General features: G+C 49.3%; 1 protein-coding gene across 1 annotated transcript in view; it reads left to right on the plus strand.

Moving 5' to 3' along the window:
• Positions 1-6,746, plus strand: part of chd7 (chromodomain helicase DNA binding protein 7) — a 58,299-nt gene extending 51,553 nt beyond the window's left edge. Inside the window, exons 29-42 of the mRNA XM_070919648.1 lie at positions 308-423; positions 677-1,097; positions 1,238-1,446; positions 1,593-2,597; positions 2,970-3,136; positions 3,333-3,587; positions 3,789-3,959; positions 4,069-4,302; positions 4,458-4,670; positions 4,866-5,006; positions 5,114-5,218; positions 5,336-5,516; positions 5,698-6,533; positions 6,564-6,746. Coding sequence (XP_070775749.1) covers positions 308-423; positions 677-1,097; positions 1,238-1,446; positions 1,593-2,597; positions 2,970-3,136; positions 3,333-3,587; positions 3,789-3,959; positions 4,069-4,302; positions 4,458-4,670; positions 4,866-5,006; positions 5,114-5,218; positions 5,336-5,516; positions 5,698-6,533; positions 6,564-6,746 — 4,237 coding nt within the window. The remainder of the gene's footprint in view (positions 1-307; positions 424-676; positions 1,098-1,237; positions 1,447-1,592; positions 2,598-2,969; positions 3,137-3,332; positions 3,588-3,788; positions 3,960-4,068; positions 4,303-4,457; positions 4,671-4,865; positions 5,007-5,113; positions 5,219-5,335; positions 5,517-5,697; positions 6,534-6,563) is intronic.
• Positions 6,747-18,198: the final 11,452 nt, after the last annotated feature.

Consider the following 18,198-nt stretch of genomic DNA (forward strand, 5'->3'; position numbering starts at 1 on the left):
CAAGTTAGTTAATTTACCAACCTACTGTGTTGTGTTTGGCCGAGGTGTAATCAGGAGAGCAAACCTGCAGATTTGTTTTGTTTTTTCGTCTCTTAAAAAACCAGTAAGAGCACCGCTAAAGTACCAGATCGATAAGCAGTATCGGTAAGAGTACTAGTACCGTTAAATTCTTAACCATACCCGCCCCCAGTAGCAAGTCTAGGCCCACATGTTTGTTTGTTGTATATTAAAACTGAAAGTGATCAGTTTGTGAAATGCAGCAATCTGTACTTGAAATGTAAAACCTTGTCCCTTCCGACGCCTACAGTGAGGATGAGGATCCAGAGTACAAGCCGCTGCGGATGCCTTTTAAGGACGACCTGGACGACTTCACCAACTCTCCACTGGATGACAAAGACGACGGCGCGGAAGGCGAAGCCGAAGGTAAACTCTGAATTCAACCCTGAAGACGGCTTTTGAGAAAATGTGAACTTTCTTTTTTATCGGGAGATGCTCAGAAGGTATTTCAGGAAATGAAACGGTGCGGTTGTCTTTAAACGGCATCCAAAACAGCCCTATGAAACCAAATCTCACCAACAGATTCTGACTTTTCAGCCATAGGCCTACTGAAAATACTATAGGCTCTTTGCCACATGAGCACATGGAGAAACTCACTGTCCTCTCTCCTCCCCCGTAGCTAAATCAGGTGAAAACGGTCAAGGTGTGACCGCCGGGGGCGGAGCTTTGGGCTCCGTTGAGCGCCTCTACTGGCCAGCGGCCTCCGCTCTGACTGCCCGTCTGCGTCGCCTCATCACTGCTTACCAGCGCTCCAACCGCAGAGAGCAGCTCCGGCAGGAGGCCCTCAACCGGCCCGATGGCCGCAGACGGCGCCGCCGGGAGTTCCTGCCCTCCATTGCCATGGTTACCGATACAGGAGGCGGGGCAACGTACATCCAAGATGGCGCGGCGGTGTTCATGACAGAAGGAAGCCCGTATCTGGCCAAAGGAAGCGCTTACTTTGCCAAAGGGGGCCAGTTCATGCCAGAGGCGTCACCGGTAATGACCGCCAGCTCCCTGATGGCTGACGGAGCCATGTACTATAAGGAGAGGAGACAAAGGTAGTGTTGCTTTTAAAGTCACATAATTACAAGGTTACGATTACAAACCTTCAAATATTATGACGTGCCATGTGATCAGATATCACATGCGACTCTTGGATAGTTGAACCTATCCTCACACAGTTCTCTCCCTCCGTCAGATGGACTCGCCGCGAGGAGGCCGATTTCTACCGCGTGGTGTCCACCTTCGGCGTCGTCTTCGACACCCAGCGTCAGATATTTGACTGGACCCAGTTCAGGGCCTTTGCTCGACTGGACAAGAAAACGGACGAGAGCTTGGAGAAATATTACTACTCATTCATTGCCATGTGTAAGCGGGTCTGCCGAATGCAGGTCAAGACTGAGACAGGTAAGAGGACGCCTGTATTGCTTGAGGTCATTGCGAGGCACAAAGGCATCTTTTCGCCGTTAGGTGTTGTTCAGTCACTAAAATAACTTTTGATATGTTGGTGATTTTGTTATTAAGGACTGCCTCTTGTCTTTTCCCCTCATCAGAACTTCCAGACCCGACCCTGATCATTGACCCCATCACAGAGGAGCGTGCCTCTCGCACCCTGTACCGCATCGAGCTCCTCCGCCGCATCCGAGAGCAGGTCCTCCCACACCCGCTGATCTCTGAGCGCCTCAAGCTCTGCCAGCCCTCCCCAGACCTCCCGGAGTGGTGGGAGTGTGGCCGCCACGACCGGGACCTCCTCCTGGGGGCCTCTAAACACGGCGTAAGCCGGACAGATTATCACATTTTAAATGACCCCACCTTGGCTTTTCTGGAAGCCCACCAGCGCTTCACCAGCCAGCGAGGGGCTGGCGTCGGCATGGGAGCCCAGGGAGAGATCACTAAAGCTGGGATGGGAGCAGCGGAAAGCACCTCCGCACCACTGCTCACCCCCGTAGAGCTTGCGAGCGCTGCAGCTGCTGCCAAAATTGCCGTTAATGTCGCTAAAGAGGAGAAGGGAGAAGGGAAGGAGGTGAAGACGGAGGAAGGGAAAGCGGAAATGGAGGTGAAAATGGGAAAAGAGGAAGCAGACGCCAACGACATTCCAATCACCAAGACTGAAACTCCCGACGAACAGAAGGAAAATGAGGGAGAGGCCGGAGAAGACAAAGATGAAACTGCTGCTTCACTCAGGAGGGAGGTGAAGAAAGAGGAGGAGGCCCAGCCAAAAGTAGAAAAAGAGGAGCAGGAAGAGCAGAAAGAGGAGATGAGTGGAGAAGGAGAGAAGGCTTCCCAGACAGCACATGACCCAGACAAAGACGTAACCACAGAGGAGAAGAGTTTGACACTCGGGGACCAGGAGGAGATGCCCACTGAGCTCCCGGAACGTCCCGACTCCTCTCCTAAAGCACAGCCGGGCCACAAGACTGCCGAGGAGGAAGACGGAGAGGAGAGGGAGAACCCCGAGTCCCCTAAATCTCCAAAGTCGGCCGACACCGAGAAAAGCCCGGAGGAGGAAGAGAGGATGGACGAAGACGACAAGTCGGAGAAATCCTCTCAGGCTGAAGGTGAGGGCAGCGTTTGACATGAGCTCAGAGACCAGAGAGTTGATGAAGTTCTAAAAATGTACCTTCCACACTACACAGATGTCTCAAACGTCTTACTGTGATTGTGTTCCTGTTTATTCTAGTCCCTTACTTATTAACCAGTTTAAATGCCCTGGTTGTGCCCCCCCCCCCCCCCCCCCCCCCGTCATTGCTGACACCACACTCGGTCACAGGCCTATTTCTGGCGTTTCCCCTCATGACTTGGCAGTGTTTTAATGAGTCCAAGTTCCAGGGGGCAAGAGAATAAAAATAGTTAGGATCCCTTGATAACGATTTGGAAATCCTTTTTAATTAAGAGTGGCAACGTGACTCTCTCTCTCTCTGCCTGGACAGCGAGTGCTGCGTCAGAGCAGAAGAACTTTGACGAGGAGAGCATCGCGTCCCTGAGCACGTCGGCCCAAAACGAAACCAGAGATGGGTTCTGCCCCGACGACCTGCCGGAAACCTCCGCGCTGCAGGCCTTGCAGGACCGCGCCTACGGCTTCTCATTCTGGCCTAAGGTGAGTCTCAAATAGTAGCCAACGCGGACAAATAACGGCCGGGCCTGTAGCTCTGACATGTTGAAAGTCATTGAAAGTTGAGTTTGTTTATTCGAATAACAAAAGCTAGCTTGTGGAACTCTCCATTAGAACCTTAAAGCCTCTGTAGTGGAAGGTAGTCCCTCACCGCCTCTCTCCGCTCTCCCCGCCCCCTCAGGATCGAGTGATGATCAACAGGATGGACAACATCTGCGAGGCCGTCCTGAAGGGCAAGTGGCCCGTCAACAGGCGCCACGTCTTCGACTTCCCCAACAACCTGTTGCCAGGGCACGGCTCCGCTGTGTCCGCAGCGGCCGCAGCCACGGCAACCGAGGGCCCGCTGCAGAGGCGGAGCCTGGCCGAGTTGACGATGGCCGGCATCCACGCGCCTTACAGTGGGAGCGAAGATAAAACACTGTCACCGCAGGTTCATGTGAGTACACTGTGTGCACATGTTGAACGGCTGCTATTGGTTAAACCTTTTTTTTTTTTTTAGCCTATTAGCATCATCAGTGCTGCTTGCTGAAGTACCAGTAACAATAATGTGACAAGCTCCTAGGTAGGACGTTGTTGTTGTTGTTGTTGTTGTTGTTGTTAGGCAGACACGGGTGTAACTGTTGCCCTGATGATGCAGGAGGACGCTCTGAGCCTGACGGTGCCTCGGCAGAGGCGGAGGAGGAGGAGGAAGATCGAGATCGAGGCGGAGAGGGCCGTCAAGAGGCGGAACCTGATGGAGATGGTGGCTCAGCTGAGAGAGAGCCACGCTGCTGCCGAGTCCCAGAGCCAGGCTATAGACCTCACCAAGGTGCTCAGAGAAACTGTCCATTCAGTGCATTAGTCTTTTTTTTTCTTTTTTTTTTACATTCAATCAAAGTCAAGTTCATCAGCTAAAAGTGATCTGATTTGTGGTTCAGGCTATGCACCATCACCACAAGGCCTCTCCCTCACTGGCTGGCTTCCCCAGCGCCCTGGTGACAAGCCCCTCCCTCAAAGCCCAGATGGAGTTGCTGCAGCAAGCCCCGCCCTCCGGACACAGATCCAACGGTTCACTGGAGGCCGACCTGCCCATCATGAGGAGGAGGCGGGGCCGCAGGAAAAATGTGGAGGGCCTGGAGCTGCTGTTCATGGGCAACAAGCGGGCAGGAGGGGTAAGGAGTGTGTGTGTGTGTGTGTGTGTGTGTGTGTGTGTGTGTGTGTGTGTGTGGCAGTAACGTTGTCAACACCGCATCAACGGAAGAAGTATCCACAATTAAATGCGTCTTTCCTCCTTCCCCCATTCTCCGCGTCGCTCTCGGACATTCAGGACGACGCTGAGGAGGCGAAGGTTCCAGGTGTGGAGGGGGTTCAGAGTGCTGCCGGTGCCCACAGAGCCCACGGCGTCCCTGAGCAGAGCCCCAGTGCCAGGTCTCTCGCCTCCAGCAGTCTGGAGGAGGAAGAAAAAGCTTCCAACAAAGAGCTGGGAGAGTGGCTGAGGCAGCACCCGACATACACTATGGACATGGCTGGATTCACACCAGTATGTCATCTTTTTTTTTTCTTTTTCTTTTTTTTTTAAAATTCATTTATTTATCTTCATCCTTGGTTTTCCTCTTCACCTTTAGTTCTTTGTTAGTGTGAGGGTGCCGGGTTATTTGCTCTCTCGTTCAGCAGCGTTTTCTCTAAGCCACCAGTTATTCACACCTACCTCTCCGTGTCCTCCTTCCTGCTACAGAAGAGCGAGGACTTACTGCTGTCTCAGTTTTCCAAGCCCAAGCAGAAACGCCACCGCTGTCGAAACCCCAACAAGATCGACATCAACACCCTGACCGGAGAAGAGAGAGTGCCTGTGGTCAACAGACGCAACGGACGCAAGGTAAGCCGACATGCGCCAGGATCCAAAAGCCGCCATGTTGTGCGAGCCCCTTGTCTAAGGACGTGGTGAAACTGTGCGTCGACTCATTTAATCTCCCTGTCCCGCAGATGGGTGGGGCCATGGCTCCACCAATGAAGGAGCTGCCCAGGTGGTTACTAGAGAATCCAGAGTTTTCTATTGCCCCTGATTGGACAGACATCGTCAAACAGTCGGTTAGTAACCAAGACCCTTGTTCATTGGTTTCACTGCTCCTGTACAAAACGTTTCTAAAGAAATCGGTGACTACAAAGGGAGAGTTGTCGTCTAACCTAAAATCCTCCCCCACACAGGGTTTCCTCCCAGAAGCCATGTTTGACCGCCTCCTGACCGGCCCGGTGGTCAGGGAGGAGGGCGTCCGCCGCCGGGGGCGCCGGCCCAAATCCGAGATCGCCAAGGCAGCGGCCACCGCCCAGGCCGCGGCCGCAGCTCAGGCCGCCCAGGCATCACTGGTCACTGCTGCTTCATCTGCAGGTACTGCTGAAGCAACCACGTCACCACACACAAATGATCCACATGTGCATGCTGTCTGTCCGAGTGTGTGTCACTTTGTCTTCACCGCATTGTTTTATTAACCCCTCGCTGCTTCGTAGCTGTTGGAGCTTGATTTTAACCCTCTGTGTGTGTGTGTGTGTGTGTGTGTGTGTGTCTGCAGGAGGCATCAACCCTCTGCTGCTGAACAGCCTGTTTGGAGGGATGGACCTGTCGTCCCTCCAGAGCCTCCAGTCTCTCCAGTTGGCTGCTGGTCTGATGGCCTTCCCTCCACCCACTGACCCCAAGCAGGCGGCTGCCAACGCCGCCGCCTCCATGCTGCCCCTCATGCTGCCAGGCATGGGAGGCCTCCCCAACATGGCCGCCGCCCTCCCCAACATGTTCAGCCTAGGCGGGCTGTTCGGTGGCAACCTGGCCGCAGCGGCCGCCGCCGCCGCCGCATCCAACTCGCCCATCGCCGCAGCATCAGGGAACACCAACGGAACGATGGACGGAGCGAGCGATGAGGCGGCGACGACAAAGAGGAAGAAAGCGGGAGAGGAAGAGGGAGAGGACTGTGACGAGGAGGAGGAGGAGGCCGAGGGGAACGAGGAGGGATTAAAGAAGGCGAAGAAGAGGAAGAAGCTGGAGAAACCAGTTAATGATGTCAGTGCAGCTCCTCAGATCCAAGCTGCTGATTCGTCAGCTGAGGCGTCCATCAACGGCGACGCCGCGGCCCTGCTAGCTGCCGCTGGCATGTCGGCCAACTCTCTGGCGTTCAACCCCTTCCTGCTCTCCACCATGGCCCCGGGCCTCCTCTACCCCTCTATGTTCCTACCTCCGGGCCTCGGGGGGCTCAGCCTGCCCGGCTTCCCCACCGCCTCCACCCTGGCCGAGCTGCAGAACGCCATGGCCGGAGCGCTCGGGGGCAACACCGCGACCACAAACCCCTCGAGAGACGACGAAGAGGAGAAGAAGGAGGCGCTAAAAGCCACGGAGGAGGAGGAGGAGGAGGAGGAGGTCGAGGAGGAAGAGGAAGAGGAGGAGGAGGAAGAGGAGGAGGGAGGACAGGGCGACTTGGCCGAGGAGAAGGAGGGTGGAGCGGAGGAGGAGACGAGAGGCGAGGATTCAGCCCTGGAGGATGGAGGCATGGGAGGAGAGGAAGAGGAGGAGGAGGAGGAGGAGGAGGAGGCGGCGGCAGCAGCGTCTCCACAGAAGGACAAGAGTGACTGAAGTCAAACACAAAACTGACGGGCCTTGGACATTTCCTCAACTCCTACCTCCCCCTCCTCCCCCCTCGCCACGTTTACACGCCTCCACTAGAAGTATCCAAACTATTATGAATCCTGTTTTTGTTTTTCCTTTTACATTGTTGTTGATTTCTCTCACTCTCTGTTGTTTATTTTTATTTTTTGGGGGGCCAGGTATATTTACTATGCGTCAGAGAGGCCGAGGTGTGTGTGTGTGTGTGTGCGTGTGTGTGTGTGCGTGCGCGTGTGTGTGTGTGTGTGTGTTAAGTTAAATCTCTCTTCTCAATAGTGTAGTCAGGGAAAATGCTCGCGGCCCGCTCGCTTCGAGCCCGGCTCCTCTTCAAAGACTGTTTCTCTCTCTCTCCGGCCGGACTGCGAGCACTGTGAACGGTGCAGCCACACTTCTCTCTCCTACAATCCTTCAGATAGGACTTCACAAGGTTCCAATAGTACTATTATTATTATTATTATTATTATTATTATTATTGCTGCTTTCAGCTCTCAAATCTTTATTTTTACTTTCTTCTTCGTCTGTTTTGTTGTCGTCGGTCGTTTGCAGCATCTCATCAAAAAAAAAAAGGGGGAGGGGGAGGGGGGGGGGAGAAACGCCTGCTTGGTGGCGCCCTTTCCTAACGTCAGTTCTCAAAAAACAAAACAGCATTACAGCTAACCTGGCTGTCTGTCTGACAAAGCTGCTGCGCGAGGAATTGTGGGTAATGTAGTTGATTGAGCTGTTCTGTTTCAGATTTTTCTTTTTTAGTTCTCACATATCAGACCAGGTAGACTGAGTATTTCTTTTGTTTTAGGCCAGTCTCTTTTTTTATTTCTTTTCCTCCTCAGTCTCTCACACTGACTACCACAACACACACACATCCCAACACTTGATCATGAGCTGCGCACACACATTCAGATGTCCTCCACTACACACACTCTTAACCCCCCACCCCACAAAATGTTCTGTGATGTGAGGACTCGTCCCTGCAGCAGTGTTTCCTTTTTGATTGAGTGTGTGTGTGTGTGTGTTGGTGTGTGTGTGTGTGTGTGATTGTGCGTGCACGCTGAACCAATACTGTTAAACCCAGTCCCACACTGTTTGAATGCCAGTCTTGAGTCTTTCCACTGCCACATCCGAATCCTGTGTGTCTCCCTCTCGTCCTCTCGAGGCGGCTGGTATTGGCTCGGGGAGTGGCAGGCGGGCTGGGTCTGCCACCAGTCAGGCCCTCTGATTGGTCCGCTCCATGCCGCCAAAACCAGCCGTCCCCGTCGGGAGGTTTTCTGTGAATGGATTTGGATCGGTGGTCCTCACAGGGATGTGATGTTTCAGGTTTATTCTTTAAAAGAGGGGGCACATTTTTCCCGGTCGCTGCCACATTAACTTTTCTTATTTTTATTTTTTCATTTTTCTTTTCTTTTCCTTCATATCCCGGTAGTTCCAGACCAAGTGCTGCTCCCTAGTGACCTTCTCTTTAAAGACTGTTTCTCTAGTCACACACACTGACACCAGGCCTGGCCAAAACAGGACTGAGACACACTTTCAACAGAGTTGGAAATTCACAAGTTTCTGTATGAAGTTAAACTCTGGTCGGCGAGTACGTTTTGGTTTTTTTTAATACTTGAAAAGTGCGAGCAGCGTTAGTTTTGTCTCCCCCGCCCCCCCCTCCCCTCCCCTTTCCGAGGCCAGTTCCAAGCATCGCGAGACAAATCGAGCGGCCGCAACTGGTTCAAGTATTTCAAAGCGCATTTAAACACACACATTGTGGCCAGGTCTCATGACAATTTGCTATCACAGCCAGCCCAGCGGACGCAGAGCGAGAACTAGGACGTAGGGGTGGAGCGGGGGGGGGGGTGGGGGGGGCGGGTCAGTCTTGGCTGTCGTCTTTTTTTTTTTCTTTTTTTTTTGGACGCCTCCCCCGTCAAAGACCCTCGTTCTCCTCGCTGATGCTGAGACAGCAATAACCAAGGCAGCTTTTGAATGTTCCAACATCACTCTCCCAACACACACACACACACACACACACTATATGAATAACCACAAGTGTCGTATGAATAGAAAAACTAAACTGTAAATGATGACAAATAAGTACTGCAATCAATTTTGTCTAACTCTGTTCCTGTTGATGCACTGGTGTTAAAGAGTTAAAATAATCAGGTACCTTTATTACTTAGCTACTTTTCTTGAAAAATGGACTTTTTGTTACTTTTAGCCAGCAAGCTGAAGAGCATTACCTCAAAATTCTTATCTAGCCTTGAAGTTTACAGACATACCATGTAAATGTTTTGGGGGGGTTTTTTCCTCTTTTTTTTTTTTTTTTTTTTCTTTTTTTGGTGTTTTGTTGTTTTTTGTTTTTTTGTTTTTTTTTTGGAGACATCATGTATGATGAATTGTAGCTATGATGCTTTTAATAAAAGTGAATCATGATATTCGCCTAGGAAACCAAACCTCAGCTTGCACGTCATCATTTGTTTCACTCCTCTCTGCTTTTCCAAGTTCCGACGGCACTTTGTGTCACGTTGGCCTTCCGATGACTGTCGGGGGGGGGGGGGGGGGGGATTTGATCACTTCTCCAAGAAAGTTGTTGAATATCAGGGTATTCCACCCACTTCACTTCACTCATAAGTTACTTTAACGTAGGTTTTTCTTCTACTTGAAAATCAAGACTAAATTAGTAAACTAGTAAAAAAACTAAACAAAAACAAAGATCCATCCCCAACCAACTCTCGAAAATGCTAGTTAGTGGACCTTGAGTTACATTCAGTGTCTCGTGTGTACGATTGAGGCGTTTTCTTCCTCAAATCACATTTTACATCCACCTTTTGCCTGCTAGCGGCTGACCAGCTGTCAAGCGATGGAACGGCGTCAAACCATGGATGTGTAAGTACACGTAGGGGGAGGCCTTCCTCGTTTCGCTTCCCTGGAGGAGGTTTTGGAACTGTGAGGACCGGTACGCCGTTACCCTCAGCGTCCACAGTGAATAAACGTCCACATCGTCGAAGAAAAAACAAACTTGCCTCAAGGTGTTTTTAAAGTTTTACCTACAGTGTCAAAGTGACCCAGTGATAGTTGTCTCGTCTTTACCTCCATGGGTACAAACAAGAGCTGCTAATAGCTAATGTGGCATACTTTTAATGGTGCTATTTTGCAAAAACGTAAACCTGTCTGTAGCTATATATAGATATACAGATGTGGCCAAGTTGTAGCCCAAAGCTAACTCACTGTCTGGGCTTGGTTCCGTCTGAGAGTGGCCCACAGTGTCGGACTTTGAAAGAAAAACCTGCTCTAAAGGGATTGCTTATTTGGTTTTTAATTGGTGGGAATTAGCGCTGCAACTAAAAGATTGTTTTCATTATCAATTCACCTGACGATTATCTCCTCCATGAACCATTTTGTCTATAAAATGTAATAAAACGCTGAGAGAGAAAAAAAAAAGCCCAAATTGCCCCAAAACCTGTTTAAAAAAAAAAAAAAAAATAGACTTATCAGTTAACTAATCATTTCAGCTCGGCGGCAGATAACCAAACCCCTCGTTTTTTCCATGCAGGACTTCCAAGGCCCGAGGAGGGACGTATTTTAAAAGTGTTATGACACAGAAGGGCGCGTTGCATGTATTAGTTTCCACACGTTCAGCGTTGCATGAATACTTGGTAAGGAAGAAGACGGGAGGACATCAAACGGTCTTGCGTACAACGGGCCAGGGTGAAGAAACCAAAACTATTGTGCTCGACGTGGGTGTTGTGGTCATAAAGCAGCATGCAGCATGCATCAGCATTAAAGAGGGTCGAATAGAGGTGAAATAAGAAAACAGGAAATTGACGGGCTTCGCGCCTCTCTCTGTGTGTGTGTGTGTGTGTGTGTATATGTGTGTGTGTGCCAGACGTCAGAAATGGCCTCTCTCCCACTGGAGCTGCTGACAAAACACAAACTGACAGCCAGACCCCACTGTGTGTGTCTGTGTGTGTGTGTGTGTGTGTGTGTGTGTGAGGGAGGGAGACTGGAATGGACAATATGTGTACGATTTTGTCTGTTCTTTTCCTGTACCACGAAACTACCAGCTTAAAACTAAACTCATGTACACTGCATTCAAAGGCGTGGTGGTGGTGGTGGGGGGGGGGGCTGTGTATTCTATCCTGTGTAAGTGCTTACAAGCGATTGTCAGACGAACAGACTGTAAGTGCAGTTAGTTCTCAGAAATCTTTATATTCACAGTAACATCAGTCGAACTGTATTTCTAGACTGAAAAAAAAAAAAAACAAGCAAACTCTGCCCGTCCATCTTGGAATCTGGCAAGAGAAAGGTTCTGGCCTGGTGTGCCGTTCCCTCATTGGCCGGTTCAGGTCATGTGGTCACCGTGTCATCGGAAACTGTTCTACGCTGCATTGCTAACATGATGACGTGTTGTTCACCGCGTTCACAGCTTGGTTTAGCACGCTCGCACGCTGGCATTTGCTAATTGGTGCAAACTGGTGATCGGTGGCGAGCTTGGGGGGGGGGGTGGAGCCATGGTATCGAGGCCCCCGCCCATACGCCCGCCCGACCCAATCACAGCTGCCCATCAGGACATCGCACCCCGTTTTTATAGCATCAGATAAGTTATTCAAACCAAACGTATCAGATAAACGAACACTGGAACAAACGTCAGCGTGACGAGAACGAGTTTTTGGAAACATTAATTTGACGTGTACGTTGATTTTTGTTTTTTTTTACTTTGGTCCATGTCCCATCCGCTAACATGGAGGAGGCGGGGCTTATGACCTATACCGCAGCCAGCCACGGGGGGGGGGGGGGGGGGGGCTGTCATGTCGTCCATCTTTATATACAGTCTGTGGTTGGAACCCATGGACCGGACGAGTTTCACTTGGCGGTAGCATTTTAGCAACATCATTTTTGCTGTGTAACCCAGTGGTATTCATCGTGAAGTGCAGTGAAGAGACGCCCTCATACGTCTCAGTGTTGGCGGTCACACTCATACTTGGAAACTTACACCCCCTTTTAAAAAAAAGCGACTGGCAGCATGTACAAAATGGAAGTCAGTAGAAGGTCCTCACATGAATAGCATTACAAACATAAGTGTGTGTGTGTGTGTGTGTGAGAGCGAGGGTGTATTTACTCTAGCAGACAGTAGAGAGAGGTGGAGTGTGTGTGTGTGTGTGTGTGTGTGTGTGTGTGTGTGTGTGTGTGTGTGTGTGTGACAGACGTCTGGCCTAATCGCCTTGCTGGGGGAAGTGGGACGTGAAATCCACCAGCCGCCCAATACCACACATACACACACACACACACACACACACTGAACCAGCAACCCAGCATGTAGTCTTGTCCTCTACCCTCATTTCTCCTTCCAGGAATTTAGAAAAAAAAAAAACAACCCAAAAAACGGTCTTATTTACCAGATTTCTGGCTGCGTATTCAAGGTCCTTGTAGAAACGTGGATCGGAAATTCCATAAAAATACAAGTTAAGACATTATACATGCATTCATTTTAAAATGTCGTTTCATATACGACACGTGAAGCCGGCGTGAAACAGTTGGATCACATTGTGTTGCGTTCAATTAGCCAAAAGCCCCTGCGCATCGGTGTGTACTAAATACGCTCTTCAGGGTTGCTGATATTGTTTCATCCCTGATCTTAAACCGCAACCTCGCAAAGCTCCGTGTATGTTGGGACAAAGCCTGCCTTTGTTTCTGAACGCGCAGCTCCGTCTGTATCCATATCACAGCTCAGCGTCTTGCCAGTGCCGCGCTCTGCCAGCTAACTTGTGATACGAATTTGCCCAGATTAGTGCATATCCGTATCGTGTTGGTGATAATCCGGGTCTTCGAATCCAGATGCCAAAGGGCCACTTTGGCGATAAAATGATATATTCTCTGGCTCAGGAGGAGCTTTCCAAAGTTTGAGGGGGGGGGGGTAAAAAAATAAATAAACCCAGGGGTCAGCTGCATAAAACTAGACCTGGTCTTTGACTTAACTTTAAGTCAGACTTTGCTCTAGACACTGTACCTGATGCAGCGACTACATAAGACACAGGTCGCACAATGTATCCATGGGTGACGTAAGACACTTCGCAGAGGAGGAACAATGGCAGATGCAGCGGCGACACATTTAGCAGAAAACCTTTGTCTGCTGGAGGAGTACGATGCTGAAAAATGTGTGTTATTCAGTAGCTTTAAAGGTAACTTAAAGGTGCCATATGTAAGAATTTACATGTGTTCATCGCTTTTCATTGCCAATGTGTGAACAGACTCTAATGTAACTTGAAAAATGAGACCCTCCCCGACTGTCTCAGTTGCCTGTAACAGCCTGTGGACTGATGTCTACGTGAAGGACTCGGGACGTTTTTTTTCTGGGATGTGACGTCACGTGCGCTCCCGAGTACCTGAGCCTCCCTCCAGCTCATCGTTTAGCCCCCCCCCCCACCCCCCCACCCCTCACAGCGCTTGACAGGAGCACTGGCTAGCGTTAGCCTGGAAATGGAGTCTTCCAACGTCACACGGAGTCCGGATTGCTAGCGAGCTCACGTCGAGCCGAGTGGATTACGTCAGCTAATACCTCCGGACTCACGGGTTGGAAGACGCGAGGACAGTCCTCTAACTGACGTTGCCGTAGCAACAACGCTCTCTCGCCTGAGGCTCAACCAAGAAGGAGAGGTGGCTAACTTAAGTCGGTCTTCACATTTATGCAACAGAGGGGCTCAGTTAGACTCGTCTAACCTGACAATTTAAGACCAGTCTAAAGCCAAGACTAGTCTTGAACTAAGTTTATGCAAACTGGTCATCAGGATTGTCCTGGACTCCTGGTTTGAGAGTCAGTATTTTGAACGGAAAGCCTGCGTTGCAAGCTGGAGCGGTATCGCGTTGCATTGTGGGAAATGTAGGAGCCAGTGTTTAGGGACCACACGCACTAGGGACAGGACACCCTCTGCTGCTTCAATTTTGACCATTCTTTTTTTTTTTTTTTTTTTTTTTTTAACCATAATGCTTCTCTGGTGAGTCCCCAAACTTGCAAAAGTAAACCTAGAATATACGTCAAAACCGAAACACGTGTTCGAAGAAGTATTTCAAATTTCTGCAAATGTGCAGACCCTGACCCCTTTTTTTTCTGGTCTGGTCTGAAAGTCAACGATGAGCAGCACAACAGAGGCCCTGTCCTCACATTATCAAAAGATAATATCTGTAATAACTGCATCTAAGACCTTCTGAAGCTTTTTAAAGGCCTGTAATTTAGATGAATGGGTGGGATGTTTCTGCGCTCTCTCCCTCTCTCGGTTGTTGTCTTTTATTCCTTCCTTGTATCACCGCAAAGACACAAAGCGACGTCCGCAACAAGACTCTCGACATGTTACTGCTGTGCGTGCGGCTTGTTGTGCTGATCCCGACTGCTGGCTGAGGGGAAAAAAAAAGAAAAAAAAGAAAAAAAGAATGAACGCGGCTTTAAAGGAACACTTAAAGGTTGAAACCTGAGTCTGAAAAATCCTGATTAGCACTGAACTCAACAGCTTCATTGTAGAGACTGCGTCGGGTGGCCATAGCTTAACTATAAGAATAGTCAAATTATATCTGATTGTAAAGCAGAATTAGTCACATATGATTTCCTTTTATATATATATGTACTTAGGGATATGTAAAACAGAGTGTAAAGCAGCGATTTAATCAGGACACAGCGCCATTAAAACGGGAGAAAACACAAGAGGTGAATGAACACTTCAACAAGCTTCAACAGCCATACAGTGGAAGCGTCTCCCTCTTCCCCTCACCCTTTCATCTCTGTTACTCCCCTCTGTGTGTGTGTGTGTGTGTGTGTGTGTGTCTGTGTGTGTCCGTGCCTCCTGTCCAGATAAATCTCTCTCCACTCGGCTGGATGTGTCACTTCCTGCTCTCTGCGGTTGTCATGGAGAGGCCAAGGCTCCAGCGATAAAGAGCCATCTGCCGTCGGCACGACCACCTACACCCCGGCCACCGTCGCGGCGACCGTGATTGATAGCCCCCACAGAGTGACAGAGTGAGAGAGAGAGAGAGAGAGAGAGAGAGAGGATATGATGGAGAAAGAAAAAAAAAAAAAAAAGGAGGAGAGAGAAGAAAAGAAAGAGGGAGGAGATAGAAAGAGAGACAGGTTCCAGATATCCTCCTGTTTGCTCAGGAGGTTTGTCAGTGTCTCTCTCTCTGTTTCCACGGGAAACAAATGGTAGAAACATGACATTGAAAGCACACACACACACACACACACACACACACACACCCCAACATTATGGCATTCATTCACCCTCACCCCTGCCGAGGGAGAGGATGCATGCTTCCGCCATAATGAGACACATTTCTTCTTGATTTCAGACATTATGCCGTTGCACAGTTCCCGCTGGTCGCCACTAGAGGGGGATAAAAGCGATAAATGTTGAGACCCAACATCCAAGTTTTTGTTTGTTTGTTTGTTTGTTTTTTTTTAAATACAGAAGTTCAGCAGAGTTTTAATGCAATTACCACTTGCCAAACAGAACGTTTAATTTGGACAATTCTGAAAAAAGGCGCTCGGTTACGTTCCGTGAAATTACCGACATTTCCGGATTGATTATTTCCTACGCTTGCCATGCCGCGCTGGTTCACGCTAACGTCGGAGTTTGACCGCACCGCGGCACACGGCTTTCTTCACCGTCGGCGGGTAAAGTGAGTGATTCGAAAGGTTTCGGACGATGGCTTTTCTTGTGGTTGAGTCCCTCCAGCTCTCACCAACGGTGGACAGTTACAGTTAAAGCAGCTGCCAGTCGATATTAGACTTGCAGGGTGTTTCTGCTTGTATGATGGCTTCATGACGGTTATTTGGTGGTATGTATGGCTTATGTCTGGTGTCTGAATGCAGCTTTTAAGATGAAACTGCTGACGATCAGAAGACCAATTAATCACACGCGTGCTCACAGTGTTAACGTGCTAATGTTCGCTGTGTTCGCTATCTCAGTTTAGTGGGCTAGCATGCCGGCGATCGCTAATTAGTGCTAGCCGCAAAAGTACACACAGCTCACATTCTGTATTTGAAAGCGTGTGTGTGGCAAACTATCATCTGAAACGCTGCATTAACATCAAGTATATTTTACATGATTTGTAATAAGTGGGCGTATTAAAGGTAAGTGTGTGGATTTTAGCTAAAAATGTGGACTTTTAGGCTCCTTCTTTGTGATCTTGCATGCTGTCGAGAAATCGAATGAATCGGTTGTGTGAAATGGCGCGCGTTCGCATTCAGGGCCTGCGCAGGAAGTAGTGCGGTGCTCTCGAAGGCGGACGGACAGGGTGTGTGTGTGTGTCTGACCCCGGAGATGGTCGCCCTGCCTCGCGCTCTAATTTGATCAACTTCTCCATCCTGAGATCCCCTGAACTGAGGACTTCCAGTAACAGTAACCTCAGTAAGACGAGTCGGCCGAACCAGCCGGGGCGGTGGGAACAGCGGAGGCAGCTGAGTGCTTTCTTGGAAACACCCAGCTGCCGCATCGCCGCGGCTCGCGACAACTTCGGCGGCGTTGTTTCATAATTCATGTCGGATTAAGGCTTCGCACTATTGCAGTGTCTCTCTGTCGCAGTTGAGTATGTTTTATACGTGTAACTGTTTCTCTGTGTGTGTGTGTGTGTGTGTGTGTATCTTGAGCAGATTAATTTGATTAATTTCTAATTTATTTTCCGAGGCCGATCTCGTTTCATCCCATTCAGTTCATCTCCTCATCTAAATCAATAGAGATATGAATCAGCCCTGTGTGGTCTGCAGGGAGGAAAATCCATTTCTATGGCAGGAGATATGAGATCCTCACTGGGCCCCGCCTGTGTGTGTGGATATGTGTGTGTGTGTGTGTGTGTGTGTGTGTGTGTGAGACCAGTGAAATATGACACAGGGTGTCTGGGGTCCATCCATTTCCAGCAGCGGCCGCTGATGGCACCGTGTCAGCCTATCATATCGCTTAATGACTCTGAAGTCATCACTTACCTCACCCTGACATCAGGTATCGATTGGCTGGCCGAGAAGGGGGGGGGGGGGGGGTGATGGATAGACGAGTGGCCAGACAGACGGATGGACGGACAGATGGACGGACGGATGGACAGCTGGAGTTGGACAAGTTGGAGCTAATCTCATGTGATATGCTCATTACATGTGACTCCGTCAGAGGTCTTTGAATTCAACAATCAGAAATACAGACGATGAAACAACGTTTGATACAACTTAAACTTCACTGTCCAATCATCGTGTCGGCGGGTGCACTCCTTATTGGGTGCGGTGCGCCTATGCGGCACCTCACAGTCCCCTCTAGCGGTGGCCCCGGTCTCAATGCCACTGTCGGCCCTCTGCTTAATGAGTTTGGAGGCAGGGCGAGCCCATGCAAAGCCTCATACATAAAACAAATTTGAAAATTTAAAAATTCTTCAAGCTCAATAAATTATAATTTTCCCAGAATGTTACAATGATGAAATGAGAGTGATGTTGTTGTTTTTTTTCCATCGAAACTTTTGTGGCTTTCTTGAAAAGTAATTCTATTGATTGAAGTGTTGTTATGCCTGTAAGCGACCAGTTAGGAAAGCAATATGAAAAAAGAATTGAGTGTAAAAACATCCTGGTGGTCATCCATGTCAAGCTCCTCCTCTCATGTTTTGTAAACATCATACACACAATTTTTATGATTTAGCAAGCCAGCGTAAAAAATGACTGCATCATCTGCAAACATTTTAATATCGATGTTTGGACATATACGTTAGGTGTATGTATATATACGTTTATATACCGTGCGAATGAAAATGGTCCAAGAAAAGAGCCTTGTGGGACCCCTACAGGACAGTCAAGGTAAGGAGATTTGGCGCCGTCGACATAAACACATTGCTGTCTTGCTTCTTCGTGTGGTGGGGAATGCTCCCCTATTACAGATGACTGAGCATCATGTGTAGCGTTTGAACGCGGCCCCAGGCCTGACTCCTCCCCCTAAATCAGGCTTCTGGGACCTCCTCAGTGTAGTCTGCCTCTCCACGAGTGGCCTTTGCTCACTTTACCCCGTTTACTTTATGTCGGACTGGCATGTTTTAGAGAGTACTTACGGTTTTCGATTTTGTATTAAGGCCTTTTTAGCCACATTTATAATAAAAGTATTCGTTTCGTCCCCCTTATTGGTGTCATTAACTTTTCTTTTGTTAATCTTTTTACCCCAGAAGCTCCAGTCCCTGCCTATTTGATCATTCATTTCAATAAAACACGTCCCTGCCTGGTCAGTAAGTAAGTAAAAGGTTTTTTTTAAGATGGAATTTCCTGGGGTGCACTTCCCCAGGTGGCGTTTTCAGTCCTCTCTCTCCTTTCAACACCCCTTCTACACCCCCCCCCCCCCCCCCCCCCCCGCCACATTGTGTTAATGTGTAACTTTAGACAAAAGAACCCTCTTTAAATCTAGAAGGACACCCCCGACACAGGAAGTCTTATCCCAATAAG

The sequence above is a fragment of the Enoplosus armatus genome, chromosome 14 (assembly GCF_043641665.1).
Source record: "Enoplosus armatus isolate fEnoArm2 chromosome 14, fEnoArm2.hap1, whole genome shotgun sequence".
NCBI lineage: Eukaryota > Metazoa > Chordata > Actinopteri > Centrarchiformes > Enoplosidae > Enoplosus > Enoplosus armatus.